The sequence below is a fragment of the Rhyacophila brunnea genome, unplaced genomic scaffold (assembly GCF_057557595.1).
Source record: "Rhyacophila brunnea isolate RB1 unplaced genomic scaffold, BYU_Rbru_1.0 scaffold_12, whole genome shotgun sequence".
Classification (NCBI taxonomy): domain Eukaryota; kingdom Metazoa; phylum Arthropoda; class Insecta; order Trichoptera; family Rhyacophilidae; genus Rhyacophila; species Rhyacophila brunnea.
The window spans coordinates 13,214,251-13,228,991 of NW_028232774.1; the positions used below are offsets into that span (position 1 = coordinate 13,214,251).

The 14,741-nt window shown below is 34.9% G+C and overlaps 1 protein-coding gene across 2 annotated transcripts in view; it reads right to left on the reverse strand.

The window, feature by feature from the left end:
- Positions 1-1,066: 1,066 nt before the first annotated feature.
- The window catches only part of LOC147077795 (ornithine decarboxylase 1-like), a 44,638-nt gene continuing 30,963 nt past the window's right edge, over positions 1,067-14,741 (reverse strand). For both annotated transcript variants that reach the window (XM_085960794.1, XM_085960793.1), the window contains exons 3-11: positions 12,811-13,216; positions 10,002-10,119; positions 6,906-7,037; positions 6,386-6,509; positions 5,651-5,824; positions 5,068-5,202; positions 4,436-4,552; positions 3,963-4,171; positions 1,067-3,297 (exon numbers count right to left, since the gene is read on the reverse strand). In XM_085960794.1, coding sequence (XP_085816920.1) covers positions 3,138-3,297; positions 3,963-4,171; positions 4,436-4,552; positions 5,068-5,202; positions 5,651-5,824; positions 6,386-6,509; positions 6,906-7,037; positions 10,002-10,119; positions 12,811-12,997 — 1,356 coding nt within the window. In that variant the 5' untranslated portion in view covers positions 12,998-13,216 and the 3' untranslated portion in view covers positions 1,067-3,137. The remainder of the gene's footprint in view (positions 3,298-3,962; positions 4,172-4,435; positions 4,553-5,067; positions 5,203-5,650; positions 5,825-6,385; positions 6,510-6,905; positions 7,038-10,001; positions 10,120-12,810; positions 13,217-14,741) is intronic.

Here is a 14,741-nt window from a genome sequence, read left to right on the forward strand (position 1 = left end):
GAATTTTATGATTGTATTTCTAATTAACTTACTTACCACCATGGCCCCCTTGATGCCACCAAGGATCTTTGGATCACGTATAGCGCCTGTACACGTCCATGGAATTACTGTCGGCAATAGTGGTTATTTTAAAATATCGTGACAATAACTGTCTACACGTAAAAGTGCTGACTGTCTCTCCAATCTCATTCTTCAGGAGTAAGCGAGACGCGATGTTGTCATTTTATACTACGATTTGACAGGACGTATTGAAAATCGGTTAACCTCAAATGAGTGTTTGTTTTTTTACTGTCAGATTCGCCATTATCGTTCCACTGCGTAGGCGCAATCTTACTTGCGCGTAATAAATCAGCACAATTCGGAAGCTTCCAAACTTGTTTGATTCATGCACGCAATCTTGCCAACTGCAGGATAATGCATGTTTCCCCATACATTTTCTTACTGTGCACAGTAAATCTATGCACGTGTAAACGGGGTATAACCTATTGCTATGATTAAGGGCAGTGTTATGCTCTACAATTCTATAAGGGAAGTATTATTTAAGTATACTTATCAATCATCATATCACATACGATTTTAACGCACAACCACATAATTTAAAATATTTAACAGACCTGAAGCACCGCAGGCGACTTTTTTTTAGTATTAGAGTAAATTTGTGATGTGTGTTAATCTCACTTAGCTGGTCGACCTGCTACTCCGGGCCCCCAGGCTAGTGCCTTGTTAGCCCCCCCTCCCTTGTGGCGGCCATGCCTGCCGTTATTTTCTTGTCTTTCAGTGGTTTTCATATATGTGATATTTCTTTTAAGTGTTCTACTTAGACATGAATTTGATCTCAATTTTCACAACTACAAATTTCCGGACACGCATTTGGTTACAACAGTGTTGCCACAAAAATAGGGTTACCTGTATAATTCGCCAGATTTTAGAATCGACTAATGCACAGACAGGATTACTCTGTATACCAGTCAAACTCGTTCGTTGTTGCTTGTGGTCTGTATGAGTCAGTTCTTACAGTGATATTTAGAATAAAATACACAGGGATTTGAAAATTAAAAGACGATAATTTGCATCAATAAATTTATTTCAATATAATATATAATCTTTGACATGCAACCAGCTTGAGATACTTAAACTAGAAACAAACGGTGGGAGACGCACAAAGACGCTCCCACAGCCCCTTCAAACACATGGCTGCCTCCTTGTTTCGACAACCAACTAAACTACACCACACATCCCAATCTACACAAAATATGTGTATTAAGTTACTCAAAAATAATTAAAATTAAGTACAAGAGAGAAGGGATGACATAAAAGTTGAGTAAAACTGCAGATGGAGTTGAATTTCTATGTGAGTTCTAGAACATTCTAGAAAATTACAAAATGCTATAATACAATTAAAGTTATAAAATTAAAAGTTAAAGTTAAGTATCCATTGATAATAAAGACAAAAAATGTTCAAAAACATTGCAAAGCAGATGAAGATATGTACTTCAAATTGAAGTCAATTAAATAAGTACAATATTAATATTGAAAACATTTTTACAAAGAAATCAAGCGAGAAGAATTCATTGCGGGAACAAGCTTGGCTAAATTACTTATTTGTCTTTTTATTTATGCTTTTTAAGTAACATGCTCGGAGTAACAAATACATAATAATTTGCAGTGGGAAGTGTGTGGCAAGTTATACAACACATGCCGGCTGGCTACACAGCACTTTTATTACATTGATTACAATAGTTTGAGATTTATCGCGTGTAATTATTTATTTATTATGACAATGTTGAGCACCGCGGGTAACGACGCTCATCTAATCTTTCGACTCTAAATTAAACAAACATTTAGTAATTCCCATAAAAGCTATTTAATTTTTCAATATTTCATGATTTCAATCAAAACTACTTCATTTACAAAATGTAGATAAGAATTGTGTGCGAAAGCCGCTAAAATACACGTCACATAATAATTAGAAAATTATTTCAATAAAGACACCTCATATACCTTGGCATTACAAACACAATTCTGATGACGAGTGAATTGTAATTCTATTAACACGGTAATCATGTTCTTGTTACACGCCAAGATATGATGCGGCGAATAAAGAAGGAATTGATTACCAAACACCGACCCGAAATTAATTCAGTTTCTTGAAATTGATACATTTTTTAAAAATTACCATAAACTGGCTGGCCTAAGGCTAGGCGAATTTATATTTTTACTATATTATGAAATGTGTTTTCAAAATAGACTACTACGTTTACAGAAAGCTGAAAATCTGAAAACTCGACATTTATCGACAGAATGAGCCTGAATCAGGCCATTGGAATTAAGTAATAAAGGAATGCAGAAAAAAATTATTACAATATTATTCAACATTACTGCGTTACACATACAAAAAAAAAACAACCAACCGAGAGAGATAAAAAGTAAGAAACTGAACATTTCGTTGAATAAATTTTAATGATTAAATGCTTCATTCAGAATCCTGACTGAATACGTCATGTCGAAATGCTGCATTGTTCGCAGTCATTACCGAGTGGTTATCAGTTATTATCCAACTGCACGATAGTGATGTGCCAGGATTCCACCAATCCAAAAGACGAGATCGATATGCCAATTAAAAAGCCGGTCATATTGGGGGGTCTCAAAGAAAAACGCTGCATTTTTATATCATCAACTGTACTGTAAACAACCGCCAAAATGTATAAACACAAACAATACTGAAATATCTACTAATATAGGGAGTCTTGATGATGGTGTAAAAGCTGAAATGCTTTAGACTCAGCCGTAACCAATTTGTGGAATGAAATTTAAATGTAATTATTTTACTTTGTGAAATTGTAATCTACAATAGCTTTATTTGTATGATATTGTGTTTGTCAGACTGAAAATATAGAGGTTTGAAATTACGTTTAATTCACCGGTATGAATTTAAAAGAAAAGGAAAAAATAAGACTGGCAAGGCGTAATTATACAGTTCAGTTGAGATACGGACAGATTGAGCTACAAAAAACAGAGCATTACATACGATATTCCTAAAATTCGTTATATTAAAACCAGAGGCTTCAGTAGACTGGCAACATTGTGAATCGCAGAGATGCTCTGTTGATGTCAGCTGTTGCCGCCGGATGTCAGCGTCAGTTGAGAGCAACAGGGATGGGGGCGGGGGAAGGCGAAAGAGAGAGAGGAGGGTTAGGGGAAAGGGGAGACTGGTCGAGGTTGTGGTTGACGATAGCGGCAGGGGAGACGCTGATGAAATGATCTGCGGTCAGTGGAGACAGTTCCTTCAATGCACACCTGAGAGAAAATTATTCACAAAAATTATTACTTGTTTAATATTTTAATACACTTGTAATGACACTACTTGAAAACTATTCTTAACTAATCGAAATGCTTTACAAGCAAACATCAACAAGAATCCACTTGAAGAAAGTTCCTAAAAAAGGACAAATATTGTTGTCTGAAGCCGTGTTCCTGCATGTCAATTATGTTGTTCAACTGTGTTAAATGTTGCACAAAAAATCTAAAGAAACATTCCCAAGTGTGTCAGTTTAAGTTGATACCAAAGACAACAATGATTATGGTATAAAACCAGAAACTTCAGTATCATTTCATCCAACCACTTTTAAAACATCTTTGGATAAAGGACGTGATACTTAATTTAGAAACTAAAACACTCTGTAATGTACGACAATCATCTATTCACATGCAGGTTACAGGTTGATCAACCCAGTTGAAATACGGTTTCCACTTATCAATTATTGACTTTCAACTGTCATTCAACATACAGTTGAATGACATAAATTGACATGTGAGAATGTTGATTTTAATTTCTATCTTTTTACTTAACTGGATTAAACTCCTTGGATGTATTATGTTGATGAAGTGTTACGACAGTGTGGCTCTACAAATATATTAATAACAACTAAAGGTGAATAATTGTATAACTATACTTTGCTTACCACAGATCAGAGGTGACGTAGGCAGTGACCTTTGGCACGGGGAATCCGTTGAAAGGACTGGCGACGGGCAGAGTGTACGCGCCCATATCACCAAACACCACCCATTCGCCGACTTCCATGTTGGGCAGCGCCACATCTGATAAGATCTGGTCCATGCTATCACATGTCGGGCCCCACAGAGTGCTCGGTACGGTCTTGCCACAACTTTCCTGGTGAACAAGGTTCAAAACAAAAATCAGAAATGTTCCGATGACTTTAATTTGTAATCAATATACTTGAAGAAACATGATCAGATTAATTATGATTAATTGTGGAAGAGAAGAGCTTGGATGTACGGTTGCCATAGATACAGCTAAGTATTTAAAGTCTTTGTGCTAATTGCCATTGGTTTTTATGGCACTTAAATTCAATGAAGAATCTGATTTACATGTCTGAAAAGTTTGTGGATAATCAGTATAGCAAATAATAATAACCTTGAGTGGGATAGCGGTGACGATTTGGTGATCGTAGAGGATGCAGTTAAACGATCCGTAGACGCCATCGTTGAGGAAGTACATAGCGTGTGATACAGATCCATCTTCCGCATACAGCTAGAAAAACATGATAAAAAATTAATACTATCAACTGAGGGTATTCGATAGAATTGGAATTTAAATATTAATTGATTTATGGTACATTATATTACGACGATGTCAGTCTACAATCTACAATTATTTTAAGAATAGTAGTCTGACTTCTATCCGAGGACAACAAATTCTCACTATATTTCACATACACCTCTATACATCAGCCCCTAATATATTATAACGTATTTGTTGGTCACAATATAACCGTCACACAGATTTATCAAATTATTGTAGAAATTCTACAATGGTAATGATTTGATTTAATACTAATACAATATGCTATCTTATACATCAGTCAAATTTCAATCAGTTCCGTGCACACATAAAAAAGTCTTGGAAGAGAAAACAGTCGACCATTAATCTACATAAAAAAATTATATAATGATCTGTCGATAAATCAAGTAACACTACCCAAAGACAACAACCATCAGTTTCAATACCAGTTACGTAGATTGACAGAGAAAAAATATGATAATTACCTGTCTCTTGGCGAAAACGCAGCAGGCGAGTGTGAAAGCTGATGCCACGAAGTACCTTCCTGGCTCTGCAATCACGCGAACACCGCTACCCACTGGGAAGTGTTCATCCAGTGAACGGTTCACCACGCAAGCAATCTATAAATTTAAAAGTATACATTATTCTTTGATTGTCCCAATTTTTTATATGGTATCACAGTAGTAAATCAGAGTACCAAACAAATTATTTATGTAGAATATGGATAATTTGGAATAACCAAAGAAACACACCTATTTGGAAAAATATTAGAAAATGTTTTTTTTCTTTGTATCGAATGGAACTTTCCCCACACCGATCGCAATTCGGGTGTTCTTCATTTTTTACTTTATTACAAGCTTATATTATATCGACTTTTGTGATATATTTTTTGTTCATCATAGGATACTATAAAAAGGAACACGCTGTGACCAATACCTCATACACATTTAGATAAAATGCGTGGTATCATCTACCGACCGAGCTAGAGGAGCTTGACTTCTACCTCTGTGAATATTGAAAGACTGATAGACCGCACGTATAATTATATATTATAAAGCCAAGTGTTACCTCGTCAATGGAAGATCCGGTGCCTCCGGGGAAACCACCGCCAATGTCCAACAGGTCCATGTTGTGTCCCAGCTGGACTCCGAGGGCGAACAAGTCAGCCGCGTGAGAGATGGCTCGCGAAAACACTTCCGCCTCGCCACATCCAGATCCCACGTGGAATGATACTCCCACAACCTGTGTTTAATAAATGAAAATAGGTTTTAATTTTTAGAACATAATATGTTTTATGTATGTATAGGTATATTATACCTCATCAATGGCGAGTATATTAATTCTATTTTCATGAATAGTAAGAGACTTAATTGTGGCTGTATTCGTAACAATGATGTAACTGTCGGAAAAATTTATAGATATTTAAAAGTGCTTGACTAAATATTATTATTACAATGTTTTTTCAAAATTATGATAACCTTTTCTTGTTTGCATTTCATTGTAAGTGTTTATAAATAAATATATGTATAGGTATTGCAATTATAATTACAATTGAAAATAGATTGCAAATCGTTCATGCATTTTATTCAGAAGTGTGTATTGAACAGAACCATGCAATTTTTTTTTCCTGATTTTATTAATATACATGACTAGTTTCAGTACAGCATGAAACATATTCATTAAATAAGTTAATACATATGCCATCATGATCATAGATTAAATATGCAAAGATGAAATTTCTTTAACGTTTAAGACAGTTTGGATAGTCTTGACTGAAGGAAATCGAAGGGGGTAGTCACTCACATTAAGTCCCAGCATGCGAGCTTGCTTGAGGAGACGGGGAGCTTCGAGAACGGGATCGCAGCCAAATTTGAAGCCCAAAGGACACTGTGCCACCTTCGCGTCGCATCGAATGCGAACCACCAGCCTATAAATTAATAAAAAAACCTGGTTAGAACGATCTTATTTAAATTTTTGAGGCTTAAATATAATATTATTAAAACTGACATGTCTTATTTTTTAAGACTACGAAAACAAGTCTGATAAAGCCGCCATCATCATTATGCTTTTTATATTAACGGCATTATCCATGCTCTTGGAATAGCATTACCTTTATGCTGCGTACACACCGGTGAGCTATGGTATTACATTACATACAAGTGATGCACTCAATCAGCTTTTGTTCACAGGCAGTGTTCATGAAAAAACCGTCAGTGAAACAATTCACTGCTACTACACTGTTGCTTTCTCGGCTCAGACGATGCTCGCAGATGTGTACACACAATTAGATAAATTGTTGCAATGTTACGCGGATTTAATTTACCTGGCCCTAGGATGATGCTGCTTGATCTTGAGCAGCTCAAACTCGCTGTCGAAGGTCATGGTGTTGACCCCGGTGGCCAGGGCGTGGCGCACGTGAGACGCGGGCTTGGCGGGATTGGCAAAGATTATGCGCCTGGGGATAAAAACATTTACATTAAGATTGTGTTTACGATATACTACAACATACTTAAAGCAGGTTCTTGCGTGATCATCTTCAAGAAAAATCAAGTAATAGACACACATCCTTCCACAAAATATATTATCTTTTAACTTATCGTAAGTATTTCCCTCCTCGCCCATATTATGGCGGGAAAATGGTTCTCTAATAATTGTCACGTATGTATGTAAGTGGTAAAATTTTATGGTACAAGTCACTGCATTATCATTGTGGCATATCCAACGAATAATGACTATCGATCACTATACATTTTCATTTTTGACAATGAATGAAATCTGCGATCAGTGATTACAATGGATTTTAAGTATCTATTCAAACGTGAAAACAATCCGTATTTAAAAAGGATGGCAAAAAATTCCACAATAGTGATATAAAACAGATACATATTGGGTATAAGATGCGTTGTATCATACAGGAAACAATATCAAAGATTACGAGAATAACTTGGCACCCACGTTGGCTCAGTTAGTAAAGATTTAAATAAATGCAAAACTGTGAGTTGTGGGGTCCAACAACCTGCAGCTGATTAAAAAATGGGTGTTGTTTTTCAACGTGTATTTGATCCTGTGTAAGAAAACCCAATGGGTTGGACGAATGACTAACGACGTAAAAAAAGTCTGTTAATTCACTCTGTACAGGCCCATTGCTCAACTTTGGATTGAATATGTCAATATTCTTACTGGCAGAATGTTTACCTTCAATGCTGTGGGTCAGGAGTTTGAATTCCACAACTTGCTCAAGTTCAAATGTCATTGTTTGATCCAGAACGCAGAGATATTCAACGGAGTGGGGATAATACTAACAACCATTCCTTGTAAATAGGTCGTTATAACCTAAATGCTCCTAATAATATACTTTTTTTATATCAAGTATGTAATGTCAGATGGGTTTAAGGGACATTATGACATAATTAAGTTATTTATGACGTTCGAATGTCACATTCAGTGTCCTGAATTCAGTTGAAATGTATTTTATTATGTGAAAAAATTACTAATTTTTGTTCAGGTATAGTCAGTGAAAAATATATGACGAAACCAATAAAATTATGTTTTCAAATTGTTTTCCTGTAAAGGGCCCAGCTGCACGGCATTGTAGTTAGTGTGTGTCGAAATAGGTGTTATTAGATTCCAAATGCATCTGATTACAATCTCCAATTGGAGATACTAGTCGGATGCATTTGGAATCAAATAAAGACCTGGGTCGACGCAAGCTAACTGCAGTGTCGTGTGTCTGAGCCCAATGGTGCAAATTGTCACTGACGCCCTTTTTTGTTAACAATATCGATATATACACACAAACATATTATTTTTTATTGAAAGAGAGGTAACAACCTACACAATGTGGTTAAATTAAGGTGTTAAAATGGTAGTCAAAATAGACATTGTATAATATACGCACTGGCGGCTCCCTCTATAGGTCATTCGGTCATTGACCTGCCAAAATAAATACCTAAAAGTGCGGCCACACTGGCAACAAGTCGCGCGACAACTCGTTAAATTTTACGATAATTATCATAATTGCTTAAGAAATTTTACGATAATTATCATGCTTATCGTAAAATTTAACGAGTTGTCGCGCGACTTGTTTTCGGTGTGGACCCGGCATTACAATCGACATAATAATATTAATAATATGTGCAATGTCATATATAATAATATTAATAATAATCGGTGGATTTGAAATTATAGGGCGCGCGATATTGTGTCAACCCAGTCTATTGGGCTTTTTTTGTTTGGGCGATAATTCCCCGAACAAAAATATTGTGTTCGCCGGCAGTCTGAAAATTGACCCAAATTGAATATTTTTATAACATTTTCTCTCTAGTTTCTCATACATAAGACAGAGATCGATATAACACAAAATACGAGATCGAAGCTTGTAACGGTGCGTGAATTACTGTTATATCGGCAATGCCCGAGTGTGAGACAAAAGATTTTTTCACCTAATTAAATGAAACAGAATGATAACACTGACTAGATAATTGGTCTCAAGACGCAACTGTGTATGCGGTTCGGATTCGTTGACAGGTTTTGACGAATGCCTTTGGTTATTTTAATAATATATAAGAGAGGAGTTTTTGGTGATTTATAACATTTTTGTGAAGCAGTTAGTACGCACGCAGTAGCAATTGAAGTCTGTGATACAATTATAATGGAAATGGAAGCACGATTTGCATCCAACAATCATCTCATTATATCCGATTTGTTCAATAAAGAAAATTACACTGATTTTAAAAATAATTTTCCCACACGTCAAGTAAATTTGGTAAAACTGTTAGAAGAAATAAACAAAATCAAGTTAAAAAATGAATTATTGGTGTTTTATCAACGAGATGATTTGCATGGCGCTATTAGTGCAGTTTCTCTTCTACATTTTTTACTCAGCAATAATTTCAACGAAACATTTTCCGAGTCGATCAAAGTTCTCCAATTTATTTGCGTCATACCAATGACAACAGTTGAAAGTGAAAGATGTTTTTCCACTCTCAAAAGAATAAAAACCTTTCTACGCAATAGGGCCAGGATAGACTGACCGCTCTTGCAATGCTCAGTATTGAAAAAAAATATGTGGGAAAAATAGACAATTTTTATAATCGTGTGATTGATGATTTTTCAAAAAGCAAAGAAAGAAAAGTGGACCTGATTTACAAAAAATTATAACGCGTTGTGTGCAATTTCGGTTAACGGTGGGTTGGCGTTATGAAAAACGGACATTTTTTGAAGGGTTAGTAGGTACCGACCTATAACAATTTCTAGCACTTATTCTATAATGTATAAAAAGTCAATTTGCAATACATCTTTTCAGTATACAACGAAAAGGCAAATTAAAATAATATATTCAAAATTGACCTGCTAGGTTTTTCCGGATTAAGCCGCCAATGAATATACGTAATGTAAAATGAATGTGGTGATAACTCACTCAGGGCTGACTCCCATGTCGAGCACCTGGTTGATCTCAGCCTTGGAAGCGCAGTCGAAACCTGCTCCCAAAGCAGCCAACACCTCCAGAACGATCTGCATGTCGTTGCACTTCACAGCTGCAAAAGAGTTAACAACTTTAATTCATATATTATGTCGACAAAATACCATTACATGTGCTGTCATTTCCAAAAAATTATAATTCCACATATCGTCGTGGTAAATGCAATAGGTCGTATGTCAAAAAAATTTCAATTTTGTTTTATTGCACCATAGTGACCAGCTCAGTCATCTACACTACCTCCAATAGGTCTTATGTCGTTAGACCAATAAGAAGTCGACTATCCCAACTCTTGCAAAAAGACGAACCGACACGTCATTGATATTGGTCACGCCAAACAGTCGTATGTCAGAGCTCATCATAATGATAGTAATGTTTTTGTTTGTTTTAATTCCTCTTTCTTGACTTTATACTAAAGAATTCGTCAAATAATACGATGAAAGTAATTTACCAATCACTGTTTTTTTTTAAATCTACTTTTTAATTACATTATTGTTATTAGTTTTAGTAAAATTTTCAAGATAATTTCTACAGATAATCTAACATTACTTTTTGTCTCATTTATTTATTGCCAAAGTAATTATTTTTTACCAATCACGATTGACAGTTTTAATATTTAGTTAAAAATAATTTTGTGAAAAGCTATCAAAATGATTAATGGAAGTCGTGGGCGGTACTTGGTATCCTTAGCAGTCAGCAACATTACTTCACCGGATAATAATGGTAAGAATAAATAAGATTATGTCGCCACAAAACAATAAGATGTGGAGTGGAGATGATATTTAGCTGAGATGCATTAACGATTATGAAATTTAAAAATCATTATTGTCTTCAGGACCTCAAATAACCTATGGAGTAGTAGGAACCCCTGATGATATGGCGTTACAAGTTGAACCTGGGAATGCAGTGAAACTTGAATTATTGGTCTAAGAGCATCCATTAGAAGTCACGTTTCAAAATATTGGTTCAGAAAGAGAACTCGATTTCGCTGAGGTTAATAATACTTTGACTGTCGAAACTCCAATTTTAGAACAAGCAGAATCATTGTTGAGGCAACCTTTGGACATAGACATAGCAGAGAACATTGTATCAACACTGAAGCTCTGTATCAACCTGAATCAAATCAATCAAGCTAATCAAAAGACTTAGATGAGTTTTCTATGCAGTCTGACACCCATGGTGACTTACTGAGCAAGTCAATCAAATAAAACGAAAAGGGCAAAGCAATAATTGTAAAGAGTGGAAGAGGCAAAAAAACTCTTAATTTCGATTGCTAGGCAAGTCTTATGTAGGTTTTGAGAAGTGTGAAGAGTCCGACAAGTATAGACAGACGTCTAAAAAAGAATCTAAGACCATAGGTCCACGTTGTGGTGGGCATAGTGACATGCTCAAAATAGTGGGCCAAAAACAAACTTTAAGTGCGATACAATCAGTGATGAACAACGCAGCTTGCTATTCACAAATTTTTGGAAGAAAACAAAATAAAACTACCTACCTACAAATTATTTTTCTAAAAAAGTATTCTTTTAAAACTGTTCTTTTTTCTTTTAAGTAGGTATTTACCTGCTCTATTTTTATGCAAATACTTAATTAAACTATGATATTTTCAAATAAATCTTTTTAAAGAAATATTGTATGTTTTGAATATTAACTATTAATCTTTTCTTTTAAACATTGAAATTGTTTCTATACAAGTGCCCAATTAAACTGAGATTTTTAAACATATCTCCAATTATTGAAAAAAAAGATGTTTTCATTAGTCTAAGCTTACTTTTTAAACGTTTATGTACAATTTTATAGTAATATGTCTATATTAATATAATATTATATTTTGTTTCATTCTAAATACCTAATTTTAGTGTTTTCAATTTAGGTATGTTTACATAAAAATTGGACTTATGTCAACAAAAGTGGCCAACATTGACGAGCAAATAGTCGTATGTCAACCTAACTTTCTAAATATTTATCTTAGGTCAAAATGATGATAATAGTCTTAACAGGGAACAAATTCAACTAAGTAAATAAATTTGTGAAAAAAAATCGGTGCAATGGGGTTAAGATGGGATAGTTTTTTGTCTCTCCTGAAAAGTTTGGTATCTTTGACATACGACCCATTGCATTTACCACGACGATATGGTCAAAATCAAAATTTTGTTTATACCTGTTTATTGGATTTAAAATAACATCGGCTAAAAAAAATGACCGTATTTAAATTTGAAAATACAAGATGGAAAAAAGACAAGTTTTAAAATCAATCATTTACATTCAAATACAAAGTCGTCATGTTTTTGAGTATCAAATTTGACCACATAAAGTTAAATTTTAATGAGTAGTGCACAGATATATAAAAGGAAAAAGTAAATAAGCCTAAAAATATAACAAAATATGGCAGTGGTATATACTGAAGGTCCACTATAGTAAGGCTGTGACATGAAACTGTAAACTTCGATTGCAGTACTAGTTATCGCTTAATGCAATATGTTTGTAGAATATGATGATTGTTACAAATTGAAATCAATGGTAATAATTTGAACGAAATGTGCAATCGAAAATCTTTATTTTTAGTGCGAATAGGTTATCGCATTTCATTTGAAGATAATCAATCGATCTAGCATTACGATCGTAATTTACAATTCAGTGCCAAGGCCTGAATATAGTAGTACATAAAATTGGTGGCATTTTTCTTATTATTTTATTCAAAACAGACGTCAGGATAAGTCGAGCATTGGATCAATTGTTATTTACTCACCATAGTGGGGCTCGACACGCGGCATCTTGTCCTTCCAGCGGCGGAACTTGTCCACGATGTCTCCGATGTCCAGGACATAAAAGGCCTCCTCCTGTCGGCGCAGGGCGGCCGTCTCCCTTATGGCCGAGCCACTGTTCCAGCCCTCCTCAACCACGCAGACGCGGTCTTCCACTTTCACCATTTTCATTTTATTCAACACTTCCACACTCAAATCGACTATCCTCGCTCAGTTGAGAGCGCTCGGGGAATGATATGATATAACACGACTGAGAACTGATTCACAGTCGGTGAGTCCAATTTTTTTTTTTTTACAGCGATGTATCAAAAAGATTGCAAACGGAAAGTAACAAAAGGCCGCGCAGCCGACGGATGCCGGTCAACAACGACGTACGGTCAACAAAACAAACTGAAACAGAAAGAAACAATTTCAATTAGTTACGATAAAGCAGATACGAAGCACGCATGAGTTTAAGAGCATACTTCAGTGAAACGGCAAATAATTTTCAACTATAGATGCGATGAAATTTCAGACTTGCTGCCAATCGGAGAGCGAAAGTCGAGCTGTGAACACGTCAATTTGTTTTGTGATGGCGTCGGGGAAATTAATTCTTAAATCGTGTAAAGATGACTAAAAAACATTACCCATTTACTTAAAAAAGAAAACATGTCAGTGAATATATTATTATTATTACTAATAGAACAATAAACATAACATTAAATGGACGCATGTTGAATTTTTATGACAAATTATGTTTTGTTATGAATGTGTCGTTTGCACAATCTTCGTGTTGCGTAGTCACAAACCTTTTAGACCGTGCCCCAGCTGAAGTATAGCCTTAAACAAAGAGTGAAACACTGGTACTGACTCAATAATTCGCCTTTTAGATAACCGTTCTGCAAACAGAATAGATTCGACTTTAGAAATATAATGAAACGGTGTTATTCGGTGTTATAGTGTTACATAGTTGAAATAAAACTGCTGGTATGGAATGGGGCGAATTTTGATTATCTCGCCAAAAAAATATTATCTTTTAAAGAATTTCAAAGGATAATACAGTCGAAACGATATAAGGTTTCAATGAACGACATACATGTCATATCATTTTCACAGCTTCAATCAATTATTGTGAAGAGTTAACTGAACCACAGGCACGTTGTGTAAACATAAAGACGGGCGGCAAAGGAGGAATGGACTAAAGATTTGAAAACTGAAAATTTATACTAGTCATTGTGAATAAACACAATGGCCATAGAAAAACAATTAATAAAGAAAATAATTTATTTAATATTTTTATGAGTAAGAATTATTGTATTAGATATAATAAAAATATATATTAGAAGCAACTTTGTCAAAACCAGAGATTACATTTTCCGACCATGTCCGATCCTAATAGGATCATATCGAGGGTATACTGACAGAAAGCATTAACTCATTAAAACAAGTTCTGAGATAATCGCAAATAGGACTTTAATTTTATTTTCAAAGCGTTCTCCCACGTAGATTTTTCTATGATTTAAAAACATTTTTTCTACATTATAAAGACTAACCTTTATGGCAAACACAATATACGACATGTTACAAGTCCTGTATTTTGTATACGCAGAACGCATTAGTCTATCAGAATAAAAAAATAACAATATGATTTAATAATGTTTCTATTTTCTCACCATTATATCTTATGCCTTTGTGAGTTTTACCAGGACGTAGAGCGTAAAATTGTATACATTTTGGCATTTAAAACAGAAAAACAGCAAAAACTGAAATAATGCGTTCTGTCAGTATACCCTCGATATGGACCTCCACAGAGTAGAGGTTTGTATTAACAGATTTTGTTTTATACGAGAAATGGATGTCACCCACTTGCTCAACCTAATAGGTCCATACCCTGACTCACACACAAATTGAAAAACAATATGTGTACTTCCCAGAC